Raw genomic sequence first — 26,300 nt, forward strand, 5'->3', positions numbered from 1 at the left:
GTCCTTCCTTCCTTCCTTCCAATTCTGGTGGTTCCATTGGAAGAGCAAAGGCTGGGGCACTGCTTGTGGGAGAAAGGTCCAATGCTTTTTCATTACTTCCTGTTGTTCAAACAGAAACATGCATAATGACGGGACTCTAAACAGGACAAATGGCTCTAGTGTATGGCTACTGCAGTAAATGCCGACAACATGTGCTCAGTCATGAAACTAATGGAGAGAGGCTTGAGCTGATTGTTGCCTATCGGAAGGGTGGCCATCCCATGATCTGTAGATGTTGTTGGATTGTAGCTTCCATCATCCCAGGCCAGCATAGCCAATGATGAGGGCTGGTAAAAGTTGCAGTCCAATATCATGGTCTGGAGGACTACACATGTTCCACCCCTTATCAGCTGGAGTAACCCTGTCCTCCCCAGTGCTGTACCCTGCAGGTCTCATAATCACTCAGTACTGGCTGGGACTGAAGGGAGTTGAAGTACTGAACATCTGAAGGACAACATATTTGGTGAAGATTTAGTTTGCCAAGATCAGGAATTGTTGAGCGGATTAAACAGGAGAATATCACAGGTGCCACTCTGAGGCCCCTGAAGAAAATGGAGGAAACAAGGATATTAAATGAAAACAACTAGCATTCTTTAGTGATCATGGTAAAATGTAATCTCCAGATTCAGAGATATTGATACCACTACTGCTGAGAAGCAAGAGCAGGAAAAGGCTATTACCTTCATATTCTGTTTATGGACTTCTGTGAAGCATTTGTGGGAAACAACCTTTAGTTTAGTCTTAGCCAGCAGCAGATTTCCCCCACCCCCTTCATGCTTTTGGCTGGATGATGTTATTATTGTGTTGGGGAATCAACTATTCAGTTGGTGGTATAAAAAGTGGGCACTGTGCTCAACTCCATCCTTTTTTTTGTGCCTCCAAAGTTCCTGTGGCATAACTGTGGTCATTTGACTTTCTATTGCACAGTGAAAGAAGGAGATCTGAATTCTCAAAATGGGCTGCATGTCAACTTGTGAACATCATTCTTTGCTTCCACCACACACTGGTGCTTGTAGGTTTTCAGAAGTTAGCTACATGACACAAACTCAAGCCAAAATTTTTTTGTAGGATGCTTATAGTTCAGTGTGGTTTAGATCAGAGGTCCCCAACCCCTGGTCCGCAGTCCGGTGCCGGTCCGTGGCCTGAGCCGCAGAGAGAGACCTCCCCCTCATGGCCACGGAGAGAGAACTCCCCCACACACGCACTCCCTCAGACACAGCCTATTTGCACCTGCGTGCGAGCACCCACGCGCCTGCACAAACACTACACTGCCCTTCATGCATGCGCACAAGTGCACACATGCATTCGTGCATGCACACAAGTGCAGGGGGGTGCTCCGCCTTCCCCAGCCAGGGACCACTGGTTTGGATAAATGGCTGCAGAGCCAGAGGTTGGGAGTTTGATTTTCCACTGTGCCTCCTTGACAAGGGCTGGACTCGGTAATCCATAGGGCCCCTTCCAGCTCTGCAGTTCTAAGATGATTTGAATTGGCCATCGCTGTTACTGGTGATTAGTTGGTCATATACTATTTTTTCAATGGGAAATATTTAGCAATGTGCACCACTCTGTGATTTGTACAAACAAGAACAGCTTCTATAGATGGAATGTTACTGAAGATAAGTATCAGATGTATCATATAGTATTGTATATAATTTGTGAGTCTTCCTATGAATGTTCTAAAGCATGGCTTTAGAAATGCAAAACAGATGGTGTAATCCTAAAGCACATTTCTTTTATGCAAAAAGCTAAGCACACTGACCAAATCATGAAGATGAGCATACCAGCACAGAACTGAGCAGGTCTCAGCATGATGCGGCTCATGGGGTACTCCCTTGGCATTCCTGGCATTCCTGCCAGAAATGTAAAGCATTGCAAGAACACATGCCCATGTTTGCTCCCTTCCCTCACTCCCTGTTAAGAGGCAAATAAAGGAAATTAAACCTAGTTTGCATGATGCTTTGCATATACAAAGCTTGGAATGTTACAGCGAAATGATAAGTTGCTTTAAGTTCAAAGAAATATGGTCAGACACCCTTGTTGGTATGTAAGGTATTGCACAGCAAAGTTATGAAGGATTTCTAGAGAGGTCTTACATCTGCTACGGCTTTTGAATGCACGTAGGTATCTTCCCAAGTCCCCAAACTCTTTAAAGACACTGAGAGATTTTTCTGTGGTCCATAACAATCATTTTTATTTTGTACAGAGCTTGCACACTGTTATGGACTGCCAGAAAGAGTCCATACTGGCTGGAGCATATAAGGAGTTGTAGCCCAAGATGAGATTCCTGATGAATGCTGGCAGAGCAGAATGCTCCACTGAAACAGTTCCATGCTATCTCCCAGATATACCATTCTGCAAGAAGCAAAATGAGTAAGGCTTTCACTTGTACAAGGAAGAGCTGAGTATGAAGTTGCACAAGCACCTCCTTGTACATGCAACCCAAATCTCTTGCACTGAGTCCATTGCAGAAATGTTTTGAAGTGAACAGGATCCTGTCCACCTTCCTCCCAAACAATCACTCCATGTTCTGGGCATAAAATGTTTTTGCTTTTTGTAGCATCTTATCTTCATTGACTGAAATCCAATTGCTTAGCATAGTAAGTCACACTAGAGTAAACCCACCAAACCAGTGGATCAACTCCTTCCTAGTTCCATTGACTTAAATGGGCCTACTCCAGTTGCAACTTAATACACTAAAGTAAATTGCAACTAAAGCTGGCATCTTTGATTCTTTGAACTTAGGGAGGAGTTGACTAAAATCCCCTCTGATTCAGGGGGCTTACTCTAGTTTCCCATGCCAAGCAACACGCTTTCACCCATTGTTAAGTACAGTTCTGCTTGTGCATCAATGAAGAATGGGCTCATTCAGAGAGCAAAGAAAATGGCAGCCACAAAGTCTGCAAGGCAAAGAATATATGACTTTATAAATACTGCATTTCCTGGCCTCAGTCCAGCATTCTGCTTCCCATGGTGGTCAAAGAGATGGAAGAGAGCAATAATTAGAAACAGAGAAGCATAACAAAAAAAAAAAAAAAAAAAGGAAATAGCTCTTTTCTCCTGTCACTCCACAATTAGTGGTACTGAGTACTGTATTACTTTCAAACCGACTAAGCCATCAAGGCTAATGTTCACTGCTAGATTTATCCTGAATGTTTTGTTTTTTAATACTCATTGCACATCATCAAAGCAAGTCTCACACCATTTGGTTTATGGACAAGTTCCAAAGTTCATTTATGTATCGGGAGGCTGGAGTACTTCCATTGGTTTGCATAGAACCACCTATCAATGTGGATGATATTGTCGAACATACATCACTTGATTTAACTACATATAGACACTAATTTCTCTAATTTATTTGATTTAACTAAATAAATCACAATTGCCTCTGCTAGATGGGGTGAAAGGGAGTTGTAGTTTCAGTGATATCTAGAGAGCCATAAGTTGCCCACCCCTGGCTAGATGGACAAATCCTGGTTCAAAATAGCTTCTTGGGAATTTCATATAATGAGAGTGGGCAGCCTTAAACTAATATTTCTACATAGCTTCTGCTTCTCCTCTCAGAGCAAACTGTATATACCGGCCACACACACTCTGCACCAGTAATCAGTGTTTTGTTGGCTGGCTATGGGCTATATCCTGGATAGGTGAGTGGTTTAGGTAACTAAGGGGCTGTGGAGCTAGAGGCTGGGATTTCGATTCCCCACTGTGCTTCCTTGGCAGTAGCTGGACTTGATGATCCATAGGGTCCCTTCCAGCTCTGCAGTTCTAAGATGAGGAGGAAGAAACCCCCTGCTGTGATATCACAGGTAAATACCAGGGGTGAAGTGTGGAGTAGTTTTTTTGGTGATAGGTAGCAAGCTGCTTTTACTCCAGAAAAATCAGAGCCAAAGTCTCTAAGCTGAATCAGACTGGTGATGGTGAAAAGTATATTGTCCAAAGCAGTCTTTCAGATCATGGAAGTAGTCTGAACCCAAGGTCAACAAATTATTAGCATTGCTTCCTTCCAGGGTATATGCATTCATCCTTTATGATTGCTTAGGGTGAATCTCCTTTTCAAATTTTGAACCAATCAGTTGTTCCATATCCAGTTCTGTTGCTTCCTGTCTTGTGTATTCATAAGGGATTTGGTTTAGACTATACCTGACTAGCCCAGTGGTTTTTCCTACTTTCTTCAGTCTAAGCTTCAATTTTGCTATAAGAAGCTGATGATCAGAGCTACAATCAGCTCCATGTCTTGTTTTTGCTGACTGTATAGAGCTTCTCCATCTTTGAATGCAGAGAATATAATCAATCTGATTTCAGTATTGCCCATCTGATGATGTCCATGTGTATAGTCAATTCTTGTGTTGTTGGAAAAGAGTGTTTGTGATGATCAGTTTTTCTCTTGACAAAACTCTATTAGCCTTTGCCCTGCTTCGTTTTGAACTCCAAGGCCAAACTTCCCTGTTGTTCCTTTTATCCCTTGACTCCCTACTTTAGCAATCCAATTCCCTATAATGAGAAGAACATCTTTCTTTGGTATCAGTTCTAGAAAATCTTCATAGAATTGGTCAATTCAGCCTTTTCAGCATCAGTGGTTGGTGCATAAACTTGGATTACTGTGATGTTGAAAGGCCTGCCTTGGATTCGTATTGAAATAATTCTATTCTTTTTGAGATTGTATCTCAGTACAGCTTTTCCCACTCTTTTGTTGACTATGAGGGCTACTCCATTTCTTCTATGGGATTCTTGCCGAAAATAGTAGATATGATAATTGTCTGAATTGAATTCGCCCATACCTGTCCATTTTAGTTCACTGACGCCCCGGATGTCAATGTTTATTCTTGCCATCTCCTGTTTGACCACATCCAGCTTCCCAACGTTCATAGATCTTACATTCCAGGTTCCTATTCTTTGCAGCATCAGACTTTCCTTTTACTTCCAGGGACGTTCGCAGCTCAGCGTCCTTTCGGCTTTGGCCCAACCACTTCATTAGCTCTGGAGCTACTTGTCCTTGTCTTCCGCTCTTCCTCAGTAGCATGTTGGTCGCCTTCTGACCTGAGGGGCTCATCTTCCAGTGTCATATCTTTTACCCTTTTGTTTCTGGTCATGGAGTTTTCTTGGCAAATATACTGGGGTGGCATTGCCATTTCCCACTCCAGGTGGATTGCGTTTAGTCGGAACTCTCTACTATGACCTGTCCGTCTTAGACGTCCCTGCATGGCATAGCCCATAGTTTCTCTTAGGTACTCAAGCCCCTTTGCCATGACAAGGCAGCAATCCGTGAAGGGGAGTCATGTACTGGCACCGATTAAATGGGAGGGGGAAAAAGGAAAGAAAGAAAGAAAAGAAAAGAAAAGAAATGGCCTTTGGTTTATCAGGGTATATATAAATCTGCTGAGTGGAGGCAGTCAGAAGAATGCCATTAAGCGCAAAGGTGCCCAAGGCTTGAGGAAGTAAATTATATTTATAGCATAGAACTATGCTAGATTAAGCCACAGATGAGTCACTACATAAAGGGTGAAACTACGGGACTCACTCATAAATGGCAGACAGGGAAATGGAGAGCATACACGAGCATTGAACCTACCTGGGTTAGGCACACACCTGACTGGCTTCTTGCTTGGCGGGTGCTGGGGAGGGCTTTTCTCTCAGACAAAGTCTATATTCTGATGTGAAGGGCAAATGTAAGAGGTTGAGGAAAGCCCATTATCAAGCATCCATTATCCATTTCCCAGCACAATGGCTTATGTTTGCTTCTATAAGCAGGAAAGAACACTGGGCCTTTTATGCACTACCTTCCCCATGTAAATTAATAAGTATTCTAGTAAATGTTAAATTCTTCAAGCTATCATAATGGGGGCTGGACAAATGTAAGAGGTAGCCATACACAATTTAGACCATAATATTGTACTTACTCCCCCAGATTGGCAAGTTCAAGGTTTGTTTAGAAGCATAAAACAGGCTAAGGAGGCAAAAAACAAACAAACCCACATACACAAAGTTCCCAAACTGTATTATACTTTTAGACCACTGAAGCTCTTTCTTACTATAAGGCTGTAAGATTCGGCTAGTGTTGGCCTTATATGCCCACTCTTGATCTCAATGGTTCTCCAGCAGGAGTATTTCCAGAGATGGGAAATTTAGCAGAAAGGGGTTAATACATAAGTTCTTTTGTGAATTCAGTATCTTTATTGGAAAGAACTCATTAACAGCTAATTAAGCCTACTTTCTCCGGTTCTGCATCTTGCTGGTACAGATGCTCTAGGGCAGTGCTTCCCAACCTGGAGTCTTCAGATGTTCTTAGACTGTAACTCCCAGAAATCCTGGCCAGCCCAGCTAGCGGTGAAGGCTTCTGGGAAGTTTAGTCAAAGAACATCTGGGACCCACAATTGGGAACAATTGGACCCTTCCATATGTAAAGCATTTCCTCTACCACTGAATTACATTATTTCTTGCTGACTGCTTAGTGAAAGCTGATTTACTGCCTCCAAGTTAGTGAATTGTTCACATAAAGGAAGCTTTTGTGTCTTTCTTTTGAATACTGCAGGGAGAAGTATAGATATTACTTTCATTCCAGCACAATCATGTCATGTCTGATGTGGCACTTGTTAACCTTCTCCCCGGAGATTTGCTATTAAAGATATAGGAAACACACACACCCTTTGAGCCAGGTGTATGATCTTACACTCACTGTTACCAATCTAAAACAGTGGTTCTCAAACTGGGGTCTCAAAATGTTCTTGGACTGCAACTCCCTTGGCCAGCACAGCAAGTGGTTAAGGCTTCTGGAAACTGTAGTCCAAGAATGTACAATATGTGGACCCCACTTTGAGAACCACTGATTTAATATGCCATTCCCTTTAATTCCTCAGCACTGCATACACCTGTTTTATCCTTAGTAATGTATATCTTTATATGTTAAACTTATTCCCTGTGTGCAGGATTACACTTTGCTCAGTGACCTTTAATTTGGTGAAGGTCCAAATCTGAAGGCTGACTAGACATGTGGGAGGATAATGAGGTGTATTTTTCTGGTTTCATTCACTGCGGAGCAGAAGGAATCTTTGTTCCTGCTTGCACTGTATACATAAGTCTAAACATAGCTCAGCAAGTTGGAGTAGAGGCATCAGGAGTTTGATTCCCCACTCTGCCTCTGAGGAGAACAACCAGCCCATGCCTTGGGCAAGGTGCACAGTCTGAGAGCAACACCAGTAGAATGGACTGGTAAACTATTTTTGAGTAATGGTATACCTAGGAAACCCTGGCAAAAGTCACTGTAAGTCAGAAAATACTTGATAGTGTAATAGTACTGTTGTTAATGTAAACATTCACTTAGGTGTACCAGAGTTAGATATCAGCTGAATATTCAAAAGATAACTCTGCAGGATACCTAAGTCAAATGAAATTTGTTCAGCTCCCAAACATCTGCTAGCACAGGAATTATTAGTCCTAGAGCATCAAAGTATTTCATGAGAGTTTACACGAGGGTGCATCCTGCTAGATTCTTGCACCTCCCTGAGTGGCTAGAAGAACGTATGTTGATTTGTTCTTTGCCCATAATGAAAGGAAATATATTTTTCCACTACCAACCCGCTTTGACAAAACAATTCCTTCTGCAATATCTTATTTACTTGCTCATCTAAGGAAGAAACATGAAAGGACAAGCAGACGTTCAGTGCTTGGTGCCTGTACCAACAACTGTATGAGGAAATAGGATGGTAAGGAAGGATGATCATGATATGCAAGCCATTTCACCCTCTGGGTCAGCAGCAAAGCAGTTCTGAATAAGCAGCAAAACTCTTTAAACTTTTTGGGGCTGGGCTCGGCCAAATCTTGGTTCATACTTCACAAAGGACTGGTATGTTTGCTATGAAGCCCTTGAGCAAATAGCTCATTTTTGTAAACTTGCGAGATTTGGGGAGAGAGAGAGAGATTTGGCAAGTAGATGGAAACTTTGATTTGGGCTGGAAGACATGAGCTAAAATTCTATTTCCACTAAAGACTACTTCTGTGGCATTCATCAAATCACACCTTTCTTCAATTTATGCTATATCTTTAAAGTGGAAATTACAGTGACCCACTTTACAGGAATAAAGATGTAAAGACATAAAAATATTTGATATCTCCCAGCTTATCTGCTGCCCAGGTGATAGCCAGGCCACTGAAGGTGTAAGTCACAAGGTACGAAAATTCTAGTGAGAACTCTTAGTTATACCTCATATGCCACAGTGAAGGGAGATGGAAATTATTTTTGTCTCTACCATTGCATCTTTAAACTGCAATCTGACAGAGATGTCTTGTTTGTTGAAGATCTCTTTGAATGTTGGGCTTGGAAAGGTCAGGAATGTAACTGCTGTGAAAACTTTGTTTGGCACTGTCTTAAAGGACAAAATGGTTCATATTTGCTAGAACTTAATACTAGTCATGGCAATACTGAGAAGCTTCCAAACTGCAGAGTTCTATCTAATGGCAAAGGAACAAGCAAGCAGCTTGCGAGTTCTTCTAGAAATATAATTATGATGAAGATAGAGAAGTAAGTTGTGTGATAACAGGAAATGAAAATCCTCTCAGAATCAGAGCTGGAGTCATATAATATTTCCAGAGCTAATGTAACCTGAGAAAAGCTAAAGGTGAAACTCCCTGTGATAGATGGCAAAGAACTTAGCTATAAGTTGCTGTTTCAATTTCTGTTGATACCTAACCTATAGCTTATGACAACACATTCTCCCGCCATCTCCTCCGTTTTATGGCTGGCTCTAAACCTGTTCTACCATTTTGTGTGCCAAGTGGACCTCAGTCGGAACTCAGTGCAGCTCTACAGGACCTCATTATTTCCCCCCTCCATCTTCCTTATGCTTCTCACTGGCCTCAATAGCCATAGGTGTGTGTGTCTGTGTGTCTGTGTGTGTCTGTGTCTGTGTCTGTCTGTCTGTGTCTCTATCAATGGGCATGAGGGGAATAGTGGTAAATGGGTGCATAATCTAGGTAAAACTCAGGTATTCAGATAATATTGGCAATTCAGACCCAGGGGGAAAAGCAACACTATTTCCCAGTAGCCGGACAAGTAGTAAAAAGCCCCCAGCAGTTGCAGCTTCTGCTACCATCCTGACCATGGTCCCTATTCTGTGCTGCCTTTTCTATGGTACAAAAATGGAGCTTTTCCAGGCCTTAAGCTGTGAAAAGCTTGCTTTCTGCCTAGAGGGGATGCCATCTTTTAGAAATGGGTGCCGAAGGAATCCAGGCTTTTTTCACACAGAAAGAAAAAAACCAAACTCTCTTCCTCCAGCATCACTTGGCCTGAGATTTTTCTCTCCACCTGGGGACCAAGAGAAGCACAGCAATTTACTGAGGCTCCACCCAAAGCTGTGAGACCTGGCAGCCTTGTGCTTCCTGAGGTCCAGGGAAGTTTATATACACAGAGGTTTGTGTACATTGGCCTTCTTTCCTCTGATGTCCTCAGTTAACACATGAATAACCAAGGTGGGGCTAGAGGCACCCTGAGGCTTGGAGAACAGCTAGCCTGGCTTCTTCCTTGCTTTGCGACTAGTATAATTTCGATAGTGTGGCAAGATCAGTTCCTGCACTCAGAGAGCAAAGGGTGCACCTCCTCAGTGCTACACTTTCTCCCTTTGCACAAAGTATTTGAGATACTGTTAGGCCCTGCAGTTCTAAGACAACAACGATATGATTAAATAAGAGACTTCTTAGCTGATATGCCCCCCCATCTCTTTTTTCAGGTTAATAACACCAAGTCAGGATGCATTGTTCAAGGACACACACCCCCAAAACCCCATAGAGCATAATGGCAGCACAGAAGGGGTTTGTGGGAGTGAGGCAGATGCCACATTCTGCCCCACAATTGCCTGAAATAGAGTTTTGCTGAAGTAAGATAGAAGAATTGTGAGCAGAGAGTTCTCATGTCTGAAACACTGAAGTGTGAGGGGAAAGATGGGGCCACCTTCTTCTGTTGTAGGACACATTCAGTTATTTCTGGATCTTTCCATGTTGGAGTCACAAGAATTTTAAGACACCATTGCACCTCAGGGTCCATGCTGCTGCCTGACTGAGTCCTGATTTTATTTTATTTTATTTTTTAAAAAGGGTCAGGAAGCTTCTCACAATGCCAAAGGCAACTTAGAAAATAATATAATTTAAAAATAACAGTGGTAGACCTACTCATTCCTCTAATGATGTATAGAGAGAGAGGATGTGCTATTGCACTTTATTTAACTTATATGCTGCCCACACTACCCAAAGGTCTGGAAAAAGCACTGGGTATGTTACAGCCAAATTCCATTAGTATCAATAAAAGAATTAGACACAATTCCACTGGAAATTAATGGAAAGGTTCCCACCTAGGCACTTTCTTTTTTTAACAGTGAGGTCGTTTGTTATTCTTTTTGAACACAAAAAGGCCTTTTCCTATCGGGGATGGGTTGCAGTCACTATGTAGCACAGCCACTTGTGTCCCACTTCAGTCTTTTGAGATCAAAGTGTCTGATTTACAAAGACTGAAATAAAAGATTAGGCATAGGAACATTCTGGTGTCCCACCCGTTGAAAGACAATGCTGTGTTGCTGTTTTTAATATAGCAGAAAAGAACAAGATAGACCACCTGTGAAATTGTTTTTCCTTCTTATTTGACACTCATTGGGAACATCCAATACAATACTCAAATGGGCACACACGTATTTGCATACAAATATTTTATTAAAAATACTCCCCTGCATGACTCCCTCCATAATCTTAACCAAAACACACAGAATAAAATAAAAATATCAATAAACAGTGTTTAGTTGTAATACGTCCTGGTTCCCTTGGTTACGTTGCAGAGTTAGTGTTTCAGGCTACAATCCTATACATTCCAACTGGAGAGCAGCCCTCATTGATATAAGTGTTACTTACTTCTGAGTAAACATAGATAGGATTGTGTATGAACGTTGGGCCAGGAGGGTGTACCTCCCAGCCTCATTTCAAGAGACACCTGAAAAGGTTCCATTCAGACCAACGGCAAAAGTGATTAGCCCCCTCCCCTCAGAAAGTTGCTTATCAGGAACAGAAAAACAGACTGGGCCCTCTTTTTTTGCTCTTCTTTTGCCCCTTATTGTCAGATGTGCATACAGCTCAGTAGTGTAGTCCTTGAAAGAAAAAGCTTCCCCTTGTTTATACTTTACAGTGTTGCATTTTGAACAGGAAAGGGGTAAATCTGTTAAGGCTCAGGTTTTCAAAAATGAGCAAATGTTTCACTTACATTGTTACTATGGAAAAAAAAATAACGTTTAGACCAATAAAATAAACTATAGACTTGAAAGACTGAACTGTGCTTCACAATTACTATTGTCCACCCCAAAACAAAGCCTAAAACAAGCAGATGTCTTCTGAAAGTTACAACTACTTGGTGCAGTTTGAAGCCGCTTGGAAAGATGTACTGACAAAGAACATTTGGTTTGCTTAACAAAAACTGATGGATAGGCCGTATGGAACTAACATGAAGCACCTTTCTCCAAAGCATTCTCTCTCTCTCTCTCTCTCTCTCTCTCTCTCTCTCTCTCTCTCTCTCTCTCACCTTACACTTCCTCTGCTTGTTCCAAGATCTCCCTTTACTTACACTTCAGTTCCCTCTCTTGTGTACAGAGTATTGTTTGAAGCAAGGCTGTTGTAGAAACTGGTATTGAACTGGTTGAGGACTGAACCAGTATAGCCAAGATGACTAGAGGGCATGGCGTTGGGCCATTCTCCGCTACTGTGGTTAGGGATGTTGGAAAGGGGGGAGTATGAATTGAAGCCTACCATATTCTGTCCCATTTTGTCACCAGCATCAGTGCTAAGTCCCAAAGGCACTGAGCGGTTGACTGAATTGGAGCCATTCATGTAAGCTGTCATACTGGACAGGAAATTGTTGAGGCAAGGAGTGGTGGAGGAGGACGGTGGTGGAGATCTCTTCTCCGGTGAGCTGTCAGTTCCGGACGAGGTGGCCTCTAACCTGTCTGGGTGTTCTGCCGCTTTCGGGCTGCCGCCTAAGGCGCTGTCCTCCGATTTATCAGAAGCGAGAGGCCCTGTGCTGGCAGTGCAGTCCGACTTCTTCTTCCTCTTCCGCCGAAAGTTTCCGTTGTCAAACATCTTCTCACAATTTGGATCCAGAGTCCAGTAATTGCCTTTCCCTGTTCGAACAAGAGCAACAAAACATAAATATAGCTGCAGCCAAGAAAGAGTTGGTTCTCAGGACATCTTCTGGCCCAGAGTCAGAAAAAGCAAGGCACTTGGGTGACACCCTTTAGAGAGAGAGAAGAAAGAAACCGGTTGTATTCTAATCTGTCCCTATTCTTTCAGCCAGCCCTACCCATACTGTCTGGAGATAAAACTGAAATTTTGCTTTCATGGAAATTGTGCTTAACAGATGGAAGAACCCACCCCACCCCAAGGTATATTTCACAGGCCCTTAATTTGCATCAGTAAAATTCAGAGACAAGATAGATTTAACCTCAGGTGAGAATGCAGACAGAGTGCTTAGAAGTATCCTGCAGCAGTTATTACATTAAAACAGAAATTAACAAGAACAGCAGTTAAATAAACTAGCATATTTTAAAAAATCAGGCAACTTGGGAGACAGAGCAAGAGAGCTTGATCCAGGTTGCCAACTGACTACAGTTAAAACTAGACTGGACTGCTCCGTTGCTTTTAATACACAGGCAAGCTTTTCACAACATAACATCACCAACCGATTTTTGTAAGACAAACTGTTGTTAAGCTCACAGCACTGAGTGTGTGTGTACATGTGATGGAGTTTGCAAAACTACTTCACATGCTGTCAAGAATGACATTTTGGAAAATAAAAGGGTTCCCTTTTTCTAAGCAAAAATTATATATATTTTTAAATAATTGGCTTAAAAAGTGTGAATCATTTTACCCCACCCTTACCTTAAGTTCAACTAATTGCTTATTCAAATTGCTTAGTCACACAGAAATTTCATGAATTACCAAGTCATGTGGATTTCAGTCATGATTTGATAAGGATAAAAGGCAAGCATGCACATCTCTACTGCTGAAGCTTTCCTCTAGAAAAAATTCTACCACTTCAAGGCAATAAAACTGTCCCAGAATTTTCATCAGGAGGTCTCTAAGCAGACATGGTGGAGACCAGTCTCCATAACTTCACTCTACAAGGTAGTTTAAGAAGGCTTCTTACCTGGGTCATCTTCATCACGAGGCACCTTCTTGAAGCAGTCGTTGAGAGACAAATTGTGACGTATGGAGTTCTGCCAGCCAGCTTTGCTTTTGTTGTAGAAGGGAAAGTTGTCAGCAACATACTGGTAGATTTGACTGAGCGTCAGCCTCTTGTCTGGTGCTCCATGGATGGCCATGGCAATGAGGGCAGAATAGGAATAAGGCGGCCTGACCAGCTTCATCAGCTCCTCTTGAGAAGGCATAGGGAGCCAGCCCATTTCATTCCCGGTCAAGCCGTGCATGTTTGGCAAGAGCTGCCTTTGCATTCCATATGATGGTGGGATGTATGGAGCTCCATTGGATCCCGGGAGGTAAGGTGGAGCATTAATGGAAGGTCCATTCAACCATAAGTAAGGGTTTGGTGTGGCATTGTACTCTCCCGTCTCAAAGTTTGTAGGCCTTTGTGGGCTGGGAACATTCTGAGGATGAAAGAAATTTTCATAGTAGATGTTCATTTCAGGAGGTTCCTGGCCGATGTTTGGAAATTGTGGGCTGCAGCGTGGTGGTGAGTGTATCTGTGGATCAAATGAGCTCATAATCTAGCTCTGGCAGTTGACCAAGTTACAGCACACCTGTGTTACTCCTTTCCCTGAGACAGGTGCATCACCTGGGCTAGCTCACTCTAGTACTTATACACCTGTAAATGTTTAGGTTTACTTTCCAAGGCTCAGCCTAGTGCATCCTGATAGGCTGGAGATCAGGGAGTGATATCCCTTTTTTGGAATGCTGACAACCCAAGCCAGTAATAGATGTCACATTAACCAAATGTGAAAATTACAACTGTTTATCTTTTTAAATGAATGGAGGAATTTTCCATCGGCGTGATTGACAACAAGAAAGTTGCAAACCACTTGCACTTAAAGGTTGATGCAGTAAGAAAGAACCTTTTCCTTGTATTCAGAGAAACCTAAAGAGGTAGTTGTTAATTTTACTTTCAGATGGTAAGTTTAGTTTTCAATAACATATTATTCACAGTAATTTCTATTATTTCAAACTCCAGAATACAAAGAAAGTTAGCAGTTTAGGAGTATTCTTATTGCCTGTTAGGAATACTGTATGAATATTTTAAAGGATTAAATTAAGTTGCTCACTGGAATAAGTGAGCAATTGCGTGGAGAAGCAGTTTAGGGGAAGTAATGACTTTGAGTAAGGTTTAGGAGCAGTTTGTTACTAGCAATGCAATGCATATTTACTCACAAGTAAGTTTCACTGCATTAATGGAGCTTATTTCCAGGTAAGTATGCATTACTGTATATCACTCCTGTCAACTGCTGTTTTTCATCCAAGTTTGATGTTGCTAAGTAGAGGAGACACTCATAGGATAGATATTTTTATGTTTGTATCAGAGATTGAATCAAATTATAGGACAGAATCCCCAACCAAATCTCTTCACGTGGTTTTTTAATGGTTCTGTTTTGTTTCCAGTAAAGCAAGACACTCTGATGGTTCCTTCTTACGGTTAAGCAATTTTCCCTGTAAGAAACAAGGAGTTTCAATGTTGAGGAAAACAGAACTGATTGAATTTCTGCTTGCCATGGAGCTGCTGAAGGTACGTGTCTGTCATAAGTCAAGAAGGTGGCACACTATATAGACCTTATATATTGTAAGTAAAAAGTAGTGTACAAAGTATACAAAAATCATGTCCACATATAGCTAGTGTTTGTATTTATTTTTAAGTATTCACTTAGACGTCAGAATTATTTTGACAGCGACCTGCTTTCTTCCTTGGTGCAGAAGGTAATGAAGGCTTCTTAATTAATATTTCTACTGGTGAATATTTTCAGAATGTAGGAGTTGCTTCACATTTGCTAATTTATTTTGTGCAGACAAAAATTCAGCAGGAGATTTTTCCCCATTATTTTGTCTATTGTAGGACTGGGCAATGTGCAGTCCTTCCTATCAGCTGGTCTACAACTTCCATTATACTTATCCAATGGTAAATCTGACTTTGAGTGACCAGCTGAAAATGAGGACAGGTTTCCTGTGCCTTTAATAGTTGCATGGAGGAAGAAATTGTATTAAAAGCCACGCTTGCTAAAATGTCCTCTTTTAAGCAACCATTAAAGCTGCACAAACTCTACCTTTGTTTTCATTTACTGTAATCACCCTATGGTGGCTGCTTCTGTTAGATATGGGAGTCTTGCAATAATGGGGTGAGGGTATCCAGAAGTTCCCTACCTCCCATCTACTGGTTCCTTGGAAAAGAAAAACTGTCGAGTTTATTTTTGTTTCATAAAGCCTTCTGCCCCTCCAAAGTAGTGATGCTTCAACTTCCTTGTAACGAGGATATAATTTCAAAATAAGTTATTGAGGCCTGTATGAAACCAAAGATCAGCTCATTAAGCATCATGTAACAAGTCACATGACCAGATTTTTGGGAAACTTTTCTTTGTTACATTCAGATTACAGCTGAGCATTGGTAATTGCATGAGTACAATTTAAAATCTTATCAATTTTTTTGTCTCTCCAGAGTGAGTGGTTCCCAGTGGTTACCTAAACTTATGACTCTGGAGTGCTGACAGCTGATCTACCTGGACTGGATCACTTCAGATCAGAAATGACAAATTACATGGGTGAATGTACCCCACACCAAACTTGACATATATATTAAAATAGCCTTCAGCTGTGCTCAGAGCCAAGTTAGATAAGTTACACTTATACATTGGGAAGGTGTCAACTAGAGATGGCGGTATTCATATATGAATATGAATATCCCCACACAGGTGGCGTTAATGAGAGTCCAGCCCCATGGGCCAGATGGTACACTCACAGATCCGCCACGGACGGCGTGTTTCTACGAATGGCTCTGTGACTCGCCACTCTTCAACCTGCAGCCAGGCTTGTCTTCCTGCCTCCTGCCAGGAGTGGTGAGTGGATCACACACTGTGGAGCCATTCATAGAATCTCGCCATCTGCATCTGTGGAAGATGGGTGGAAGATCAGTGAGTGGACCGTCCGGCCCCATGGGGCTGGACCCTCGTTAACACAACCTGTGTGGAGACATTCGTATACGAATACCCCCATCTCTAGTGTCAAACAAATAACCTCCAAATGCATTCTAGAGACAATCTGTCCATCTTGCTTTCTCCCACATTGGATTTTTTAAAAATACAAATATGTTCCAAATATGCAGGTTGCAAATTGCTTTAAAATAAATTGGAATTAAATTATCCCACATTTGCCCTTGCCAAATGGAATAGGTACAGCTGTTCCCTACATGGAGAGGGCAGTGTTTTACCTGCTTTTGTGTTAGAAATGAACCAGTCAGGGAGGGGGCTGCCAATGTGAATATATACAGTACATAGAGATCTTCTAAACCCAGACTTTAACTCTCAAAGTCCTAGACAGACAAATCTATAAGTGCTGATTTCGCCCATACTTAAAAGATCTTCTCAAATATTCTTCTTACTCTGAATATCTTGGCTGGCCAAAGTTGCCTCAGGTGGCAGGATGGTAAGAGTGTCAAATTGCCACTCCTCTTTGCGGGATAGCTTGGCTGCTGGCACCACCTCTTACTGCCTTCAAAGCCCATCTACCCTTTACTTTTTCACTGCTCTCATCTACCTCTCTCCAGTTCACTTGGTCACCACCAGCGATAGGTTGGATTTGATGGCCTTATAGGCCCCTTTCAACTCTCTTATTCTATTAGTAACAGAGCAAGCAGGCAAAGACCTTTCTTTTCAGGCACGTTTTCCCACAGAGAATGGCTGCCTGAGTGGGGTTTTTAAATGGATTGTTGTGCCTTACTGCTTAAATGTGTTTTTGGTGTTGCTTTTTCTTCTATGTTTCTCCTTAGCAGAGTGATATTTGCCAGATTCTAGTTAGGTTTTTTATATTTGTCGTTTTTATTTATTTATTTTTATTTGTTCGATTTATATCCCCCCCATCTGGTATATTCTACCACTCTGGGCTTTTTAGCTTTAAATATTGTCTTTTAATTATGTAAGCCACCTTGGGTCCTTTTTAAGGAGAAAGGGGGTGTAAACATATTTTAAATAAATAAATAAATATTTATTATTCTATGAATTATTGCTGCTGTTTCAGCTGCCATTGCCAAATATGTAGAAACAGAGGGTTTGGAGGGCAAATTCTTATCAGAACAAAGATGAAGTCTTTGTGGCTCCCTAATGGTCATTCTGATGTGGAACATTTCAGGGAGCGTGCAAGTAACAGACAGAATTCCCCATGCCAAGGCTGTAGATGGAGATTATATAAAACATTCCTTGTTTGCAAAGGGAGATAACTTACCTTTGAGTTCAGTGGAAGGCTGTTTTTTCTATATACAGAGAATTTTGGTGGAAGAAGCATTCGGTCACGCACTTTGTCACCTCTGATCTACAGTGGCCAGATCCAAGGAGATCAGCCTCTAGTTGTTCAGGACTCTTCCGTCCTCTGTAAAACACTGGATAGGAATGCAGTTCACTTGGTCACTTAATATATTTGCATTCACTGTTAAGAATAAGGGGGGAACATCCGTTCTTTCTGGGCTCTGCGTTTGCATAAAAACTGTCCAGGAGAATCCAATTCACAAGTCAATTGCTCTGTTTAGCTTAGAAGAGGGGAACTAAGACAAAAAGGAAGGAAGGAAGGAACTTTTCCCAGACGAGAACGTAGCACTGAAATGTCAGGAGAAAGCAATGAATTCATGAATTGTACACTGGTGATGCAGAGAGATGAAAGCTTTTTTAAAAGGTCCCTTTTCATGTAAGTGAAAGTTCAGGCACATGCAGACTTTGATGATAGTTTCTAAATTGCTTACTCCCTGGAGGCAGTGTGCTCTTATTTACACTGAAAATACACTGAGATGGCTGGTTTTCCACACTGAGACTTGATGAAGAGGGCCAGGGATACAGAAGAGAAAGGAAAGAATGAAGGCTGTGCATGGTGAAAAAGAAACCCAACCCCCTTGTAAGGCTCCACATAGCTAAGCAGATGGATAGCTCAGTGGCTTAGGTCTCGAGCCAGAGGTTGGGGGTTCAGTTCCCCACTGTGCCTCTTGGGAGGGGCTAGACTTGATGATCCACAGGGTCCCTTCCAGCTCTGGAGTTCAAAGGTTATTATTATTATCTACTTTGTACAATATTTTGTCTGACCATTGCGACCTATGGCTGTGCATGAAGGAAAGGAGAAACTTGGAAGAAAAATACGTTGTAGCTCCTTCTTTAGTTCTAAAACTCTACAGGCAAATCCATCCATCACATGACTAGCAAGGAGATTGGGGAGGGGGAGTGCTGGATCTTGGCAGGTCGGCCCAGTGTGTGTTAAGATTCCCACATAAACATTTATTTAAACTTTAGCAGGGGAAAATATCATACTGTGCAGTCCATGCAACTGGCAGTGTTCTTTGTCTAAGCCTGCCAAGATGGACAGTTCAAACTCGCATGCAATGTATTTCAAAATATGTAACCTAGGAAAAAAAGCACACACTTATTCTGTTGAATTATGCATGTCATTTGTGGCTTCAGCACAGTGACATTCTTTGATGACAGAATATACTGCTTTCAGCTTCCTTGCTTCCATTTGATAAATCAATGCAATGCCGCGTCCCAAATCACTGCTTCTCCTCCCCCTCCTCCTCACTCCCCAATGCAATGCCTTCGAACTCCATATTACAGGTCATTTCCCATTTATTCATTTCTCTCTTGGCCTGAGTTTCAAGCAACATTAAGGGCAATCTGTTTCAGAATGCAAACATCCTGTCAGAATGCATGTAGACAATGCAGACGAAAAATGTCGAGCCAAACACTACTATTTGTGCAAAAAAATGCCTCTTCCTTGCCAGAGTGCTCCAGACTTTTTCTGCACAGTCAAGATTTGGTTCCTCTGATGCCCGTGATGTCTATGAAGACTGGAGAACCCTTCTTGAGGCCTCCAGTGAGCCTCTTCCTTTTCCTCACCCAGTTCTCCCCCATCCAGAAGAGAAATGAGGAGACCAGCTCAATCAGTTTTGTTTCCCTCTAGCATTCCTATGGAGGTGCCAGGAAGGGGGGGGGAGGGCAGAGAAGCACTTCCCTCTTTATGGAGGAGGGAGTGGGAGCAAAGCCAGCTCAGGACTCAGCTGGCGCCTCAAGGAGCTCCTCCCTGAACTGAAGCTGGCCGGTACCTGGAATGGCAGCTCCATCCAAGCACCCATCAAGAGTGTGACCAGTTTTGCCCAGCTCTCACAGGAAGGGTAGAGCGAAATGGCTGAGCATGCAGGTAGCAGCTAGAGGTGCCCTTTCGACCAAGGACCGGATGAGAGCCTTTCTTCCTGTACAGAAAAGAGATTGGGCTGAAATCCTGTTGCTTGGCTTAGAGCAGTGGTTCTTAACCTTGGGTTACTCAGGTGTTTTTGAACTGCAACTCCCAGAAACCCCAGTCAGGACAGCTGGTGGTGAAGGCTTCTGGGAGTTGCAGTCCAAAACTCCTGAGTAACCCAAGGTTAAGAACCACTGGCTTAGAGCAAGTCCGTTGAACCACAGGGATTGAGTGGGTCAAATCCTCCATAAATCTCATTGGTTCAAATGGGCTTACTCTAGTGGTGACTTACTGTGCTAAGTAAGAGGATCTCAGCCACTGTCATATTTCTAAGCAAGGCTCCTTTTTTCCCTAGGGAAAGGGGGAGCAGGCTGGCTGATGGCAGGTCCTGGAGGTGTGCTGGGAGACTACAAGCATACAGTATGTGCATGCGCACACACACATACACGCACGCACACCCACCCACCCACCACAGAACAATCCAGTTCCTCAAACCTGCCCTTTACACCTGCTATTTCCACTGGGTTAAATGAACCAGCGTTTCGGGCATCTGGCTCCCAGGGGAATAAAACTGCAGCCCAAATCTCTCCCTCACTCTGAAGATAACATGTAATTAAAACATTACAGTTTTGCACTTTAAATACATTGGAATTTAAGTCTCAGAGTGAAGTTTTTAAAGCACAAGTGAAAGGCAGTAACAATAGGTCCTCAATTCTTTTTCATCAAGAGATCTGGAGCTTCCAGGTGTTTTTACTGAGTAAATTTCATTTTGGATATTGTAGGTTAATGGCTCCCTCTTGTGAGTGCTGTTGGAAGTACACTTAAAAATACAGCGCACAATCAGGCTGCTGTCACGCAGGTAATTTATTTAGTCGCAGGGGTGAATGCTTGTTTTCATGTTGTTCTTGTTTTCTACTATGGGGAGTTTCCCACAAACCATGCAAAAGTTTAAGAAAATGCACCAATGCCTATTTCTAAACCAGCAATGTGTTATGCATGCTATTTCCACAAGCAGTGATTAGAACATCCTTTAATCTGGGACGAAACCCATACCAACGCTGTTAAGACACAACTGCTGGAAATCTGTTTGCGCAGTTCTGTGTGCTTGTGGCTGACGACATCCTGTGTCAGTGATTTTCCAGAATTAAAGGATCCCCCCCATCCCAGGGCCCATAGGTCCAAGGGAATCTCTAGGAACCTGGTGGGGAGATATAGGAAACTTTTCACTAAAAATAAAGCTGGTTGGATAGCTCAAGAGCTTAGGTTTATGGCTGTGGAACCAGAGGTTGGGAGTTTGATTCTCTGCTGTACCTTCTGGGAGAAAAGCCAGCCTGTGTAGCTTTGAGCAAGCTGCACAGTCCTGGATAGCCCCCAGAAGAAGGGAATAGCAGGCTGGTTCCGTGTATTCTCTACCCAGAAAGCCTGCAAACAGTTGCAAGAAGTCAGAATTGACTTGATGGTTTTGTTGTTGTTTAACTTAAAGATAAAAGGCTGTAGCTAATGACATCATCAGACTTGTGCACATGGAACTGCAAAAGGATCAGGGCCAATATGGACAGAGGAAGAACCCCTTTCTATCCAATCTGTGTCTTACAGCCAAAATACAAATGTAGAAACTGCTAGAAGCTGTTTAAGTTATAGTTGTGAAAACAATCTTAGATGATCCCCCCAAACTATAGGATTGCTCAATGAATGCTGATGTTAATTGGTGCACTGTGAAGATAAAAAAATATATAATCAAGCCAGATAATGTGCAGAAACTGTTCTAGTTGTTAAGACTGGATCTGAAATAAATAGAGAACGAGAAGGAATTGTATTTACTCATGCCCCCAAACTTGTGAAAATGTAATGTGTGAACACTATCTTCGTTATCCTAAAAGGAAGTAAACATACTTCTATTGATAGGGTTGGATATAAAAGCAGTGGCAGCAAATTAAACAAAGTTCTAAACAAATACGAAAGCACAGAGTATAAAAAGTCTGAAACTAGTTATAAGCTCGAATTCATAAATGGAAATATGTATGCATGTTTTTAAAATACTGTAGTATAAGTACATTATTTGACATGAAAGTTTTATTGTTTAATGATTGCCTGTGCTTTTTACCACATATATAGCTTCCAAATCATGCAGACTGTGTCCTGCAAGGGTAAGGAAATATTTTCCTTTTAATTTATTTGCTTGTCGGTTTGTTTGTTTGTTTTTTTTACCAGGACTGATCAATCTTTAGTGGGCTAAATAGTCCAGTGAGCTGGTATCCGGGTTGAGAGCCAGAGATTCAGAGTTCTATTCCCCACTGTGCCTTGTGGGAGAAGAGCCAGCCTTGTGAAGCTGCATAGTTCTTGAGCACCCCAGATGAAGGGGATGGTAAACTGTTTCTGAGTACGTTATACTTAGAAAACTCAGAGTTCACCATAAGTCAGAACTGACTTGATTGCACATTATTATTATTACTATTAATCAAACCTTGCTAAGAATTATAGTGCAAATACTGAGCACATTTCCCTTTCAGTGTCGGAGAGTCTAAAGGTTTTTAAGACAATTCAGCCAACTTAGAGGGATTCCACTCCAGTCTAAAACAAAGGCTATGGGGCTTCTTTGCTGAAAGAGGAGAAAGGCTGTTGAAATCAGCTGCACAGGGGATGAAAGTTTGGAGTAATAATACCGAATTGGTAGGTGCAGCATTGCTGAGATTTCCCCAGCACATCTTTTCCCTGAGGCCTCATACATCATCATGTTTCTGGGTCTACTCTTCCCCTCAGGCAGAATGTACTGTGATGTTTATAAAGTCATTGCTTGTGTATTCTGCTCGCAGCTGGTTTTGAATGTGATGTCTGGAAAATGAACTTCCTGGTAGCTGGCTTGAATCTTGTCTGTGCATGTCCTTTCAGCAAACCACAGTCTTATCGCCTGAGGTGGTGCCACCTTAAGGCACTAACTTTGTGTCTGTAATTGCTTAGAGCCCAACTTAATTTAAATGCTTATTGTCTGCAGCTCTACAGAAGTAAATTCTGCATACTCCCCCAAGTGCCACTAATGTCTCATACAATAAACCTGGAGGCCTTGACTGGATGAGGTTGGTCAAGCAGAAGGTAGTAGGCAAGGCTGTTGGACAGACAAATGAAGGAGTTGGCTAAATAAACCATTTGTATCTTCTACCTAACCCCTACATTCCCTGAGATGAAAGGTGAAATCTGGAACTGCACCCAGTAGAGCTGGTCCCTGCCTGCAACATCACCCCACTGCATCCTAGTATTTCTTTCTGTGCCTTTAAGTGTCCCCACAGAGTAGGAGATAAAAAGTCACCATGCCTTTTGCTCTTGTCCCATTGACCATCAGCTGCCCACATGGATGTGGCCCACTTGAAATTCTGTTCATAACAGAAGATGGGGAAGGAAGCAATAATCCAATTGGTAGAGAAATTCATGGGGAAAGCTCTGTGGGTTATATCACTGACTGGAGATGATAGTAGTTCTGCCACCATTAAATGAGGAGTGTCTTGTTAGAAAGATCTGGGAAAGCGCTTGCAGCTTTTGTTCCTTTGTGTCATCACTGTGGACAAAGAGGATATGTGTCACACATGCCCTCAAACCAACCCATGCTCACTGTAGGTCTCCATTCGTAGAACATATCTGAAGCCAGGGGGCAGCTTTGTTTTCTTTTTTAAACCTAGGATTTTTACAGTTCCTTGATCTTCAGAGACCATGGTGTCGGGCTGCAAGTTCAAAGTAGACCTTTGAACCTGCAGTTACATTTCAATTCTTTGCAGCTCCTCTGGTGCAACTCTCTAGGAAGATGGCAGTTTGTCTGATCACAGAATTGGATGTTTGCAGAGTTTTGATCTTGGCTCTACATGGAAGAGCTCCAAAAGGAAAATGGAGGGATAGCCAGGACCGACACCATGTTGATTTGCTTTCAGAGCAAGGCCTAACTGCTCTAGTCAATGCACTTATTTTAGATGCAAATGTAATTAACGGACATTGCCCAAGAAATTATCAGAACACAGTAAAGCAATGAAGCAATTAATATTTGTTTGTTAATGAAAAGAATTTTATATTTGATTTATAAATGTTTTCCCTTACAGCTCCACGGGCATAATTTAAAACCCAGATTAAGTAAACCCAAGAATCCATCAGAAGTTGTATGAATTGGCAATGATTCGTTGGTACATAAAAACAACAAAATCCCTCAACTAGGCAACAGGATCCATTCAACAATAAGAAAAGTTAGATGTACCACATCCTTGTGAACATATTAATTAGTACGGAATTCCACCAATTTCAGTGGTATTTTATTGCAAATTTACTCTAACTTTTGCTGAATTATACTGTAGAATTCTCTGCTTACTCTGTATAGAAAATACTCCTCCCTGCATAGAAAGTGTGAACTTGATATAAAATGAAAAATATTTGTTGAGCGATACTGAATATTTTACAAAGCTTCAAAGCCCATACAGAAAATCAAAGTCCTCTCAGCCGAGTCTCTGTAACTCTGCATTTTCCATACATTAATCCTTTAGTGCTCGGTGGTGAAATTTCCATTTAAAGTTATGGACCCACAATTTAGGATGACATTTTGTGAGGAAAATTGCCTAGACCAACTGTTCTACGCAGCGATACATCTTAGACTTTACAGTCACTTGGGTATAATTTTGTCTCTGATGCCTCCTAGCCACCTCGCCGCTCCTGAGGATCCTATCAGGAGGGCTGCCCCCTTCATAATCGTATTCCATGTATTGCACAGCACCTGAACCTCTGTGCAGCCTGCATTGCATATCACAAGAGGGGCTACTCCATATGTCAGAATAGAAACTTCTATATGAAGTGCGAGAGAAAAAAATGCTTTGATTTGTTACTGCATAAGGGTAAACGAAGCATTATACAGTTACAGATTGATGTTTCCAGCTATTACGGAAATCTCTTCCTCCTCCAATGCTGTAGCTGCACCTACAGTGCTCATTTACTTCTGCTTCAATTTGCTATCCATCCTCTTGATTCCTATGATGTATCCCCAGCTGACCTGCTGCTGCAGTAAATTCCCTTTTAAATTGGAATTTCATATTCCTGCTCTCTTCTGATTTATTTTTCTTGGAAACTATGACTTGGCTTCACTTTCTGGACGGTGTGTGTCAGCATTCAGGCACCGTGGAGATTAACTGAGAGTGGCTCTGCTCTTTTCACACTTCATTTTTTTTCTCCCTGGCTAATGGGCGCAAATCCATCCACACCGCCCTCATCTTCCCCCTTCTTGTCTTCCTCACTTTCCCAAAGTCCTCTATTTTTGTGGCCAGAATACTGCTTGTGTGTTCAGTGCCATGACATCTTTTAAACAGGGAGTTCAGTAGGCAGAGTCTCCTTGTGCTACAGAACTCTCCAGCTGTAGAAAACCAAATGCAATGATGGAAGGCAAAGGAGCAGCAGAGGATGTGGTGTTTCATTGCAGTACAAGAACAGGCATAGGCCTTGTATATTTTTTCCGAACTACTGCCTTCAAAAGTCTGCAGGAATGCTCCCAGCAAGAATTCTGGGTGCTTTAGCTCAGTGGTCCCCAACCTTGGGCCTCCAGATGTTCTTGGACTTCAACTCCCAGAAATCCTGGCCAGCAGAGGTGGTGGTGAAGACTTCTGGGAGTTGTAGTCCAAGAACATCTGGAGGCCCAAGGTTGGGGACCACTGCTTTAGCTCACTGGTTCTTAACCTTGGGTTACTCAGGAGTTTTGGACTGCAACTCCCAGAAGCCTTCACCACCAGCTGTGCTGACTGGGGTTTCTGGGAGTTGCAGTTCAAAAACATCCGAGTAACAAAGGTTAAGAACCACTGCTTTAGCTGCCCCGCCCCATACAGAAAATCAAAGTCCTCTCAGGTGTTTTGAATTGCTTACAGCTGAGGGATAAAGGCTCCATCAAACCTGATGAATGGTGGGGTGGGATGATGCTCTGTGGAAGCTACAAGGTATTAGAGGAGTCTAGTAGTTTCTTGAGAGGCATCCTGCAGACAGCATTATAGGCAGGGAAGCTACCAGACCCTTAATGCCTTGCAACTTCCAGAGAGCTTAGTCTTGCACAGCCATCTTCTCCACTTTCATGACAATTCATCATATCCAATGGAACCTTAACTAATGGGAAGAGCAGTTATTATGGCTGTGGTGTGAGCTAGGGACGTCTCAATAGAAGCAACATAACAGCTGAAATCCAAGAATATGTAAAAACTAAAGGAGACCAATTCAATTGGTGGGGATTTGGTAGGTATTGTCCTCTTAAGTTCCAATGATTAAATAAGCTTTCACTAGGTGTGACTTAATACTGAATTTCAGCCATTATGTCTTAAGTCAAGAGTAAAGTAAAATATCGATTTTCCTCTCCCTCAACAGATTATTCTGTCCCATATGCATCTGGACCTGCTCTATGTTCATCCTTTGTGAGTGCTGTGGGTTCTGTTGTATCTACATTAAAGTCACCTTCTCTCCCCATGATAACCAGATGTTGCATTGAATGGATATTGATGTAATCACACCAAATCCGTGTGCACTACATGCACTCAGTGGTAGACCCTAGACTGACTCTCACATCTCCAAGATATGATTCAGAGACCCCTGTCTGAACCCCTGAAGAACCTCTCCCAGTCTTGTAGGCAATATTGAGTAGCACAGGCCAGCTGTCTGACCGCACATGAAGATGTTTTTCTCTGTTTTTAATTGCAACCAAATGTATTTATGTGTTTTTTAGATGGCTCACCTTGCCCTGTGTACAAACGTGTCAAAAAGAGAACTAGGAAATTTATACAGGTGGCTTTTGGAACATGCTCTTTGGAAATTCAGCAGGG

At 42.2% G+C, this 26,300-nt stretch overlaps 1 protein-coding gene across 1 annotated transcript; it reads right to left on the reverse strand.

Moving 5' to 3' along the window:
- Positions 1–10,710: 10,710 nt before the first annotated feature.
- On the reverse strand, positions 10,711–14,718 carry FOXI1 (forkhead box I1). The gene is made up of 2 exons (XM_020780491.3): positions 13,208–14,718; positions 10,711–12,182 (listed from the first exon to the last, which is right to left on the reverse strand). The coding sequence occupies exons 1-2, from the start codon at positions 13,779–13,781 to the stop codon at positions 11,626–11,628; spliced, it is 1,131 nt and encodes a 376-aa protein (XP_020636150.3). The 5' UTR covers positions 13,782–14,718; the 3' UTR covers positions 10,711–11,625.
- Between the last annotated feature and the right edge of the window lie 11,582 nt (positions 14,719–26,300).

The sequence above is a fragment of the Pogona vitticeps genome, chromosome 2 (genome assembly GCF_051106095.1).
Source record: "Pogona vitticeps strain Pit_001003342236 chromosome 2, PviZW2.1, whole genome shotgun sequence".
Lineage (NCBI taxonomy): Eukaryota > Metazoa > Chordata > Lepidosauria > Squamata > Agamidae > Pogona > Pogona vitticeps.

Coding starts and splice junctions, on each gene's coding strand:
- FOXI1 (XM_020780491.3), bottom strand. CDS start 13,781: ATGAGCTCATTTGATCCACAGATACACTCACCACCACGCTGCAGCCCA. Junction 12,183..13,207: donor TCGTGATGAAGATGACCCAG/GTAAGAAGCCTT, acceptor TTGTTCGAACAG/GGAAAGGCAATTACTGGACT.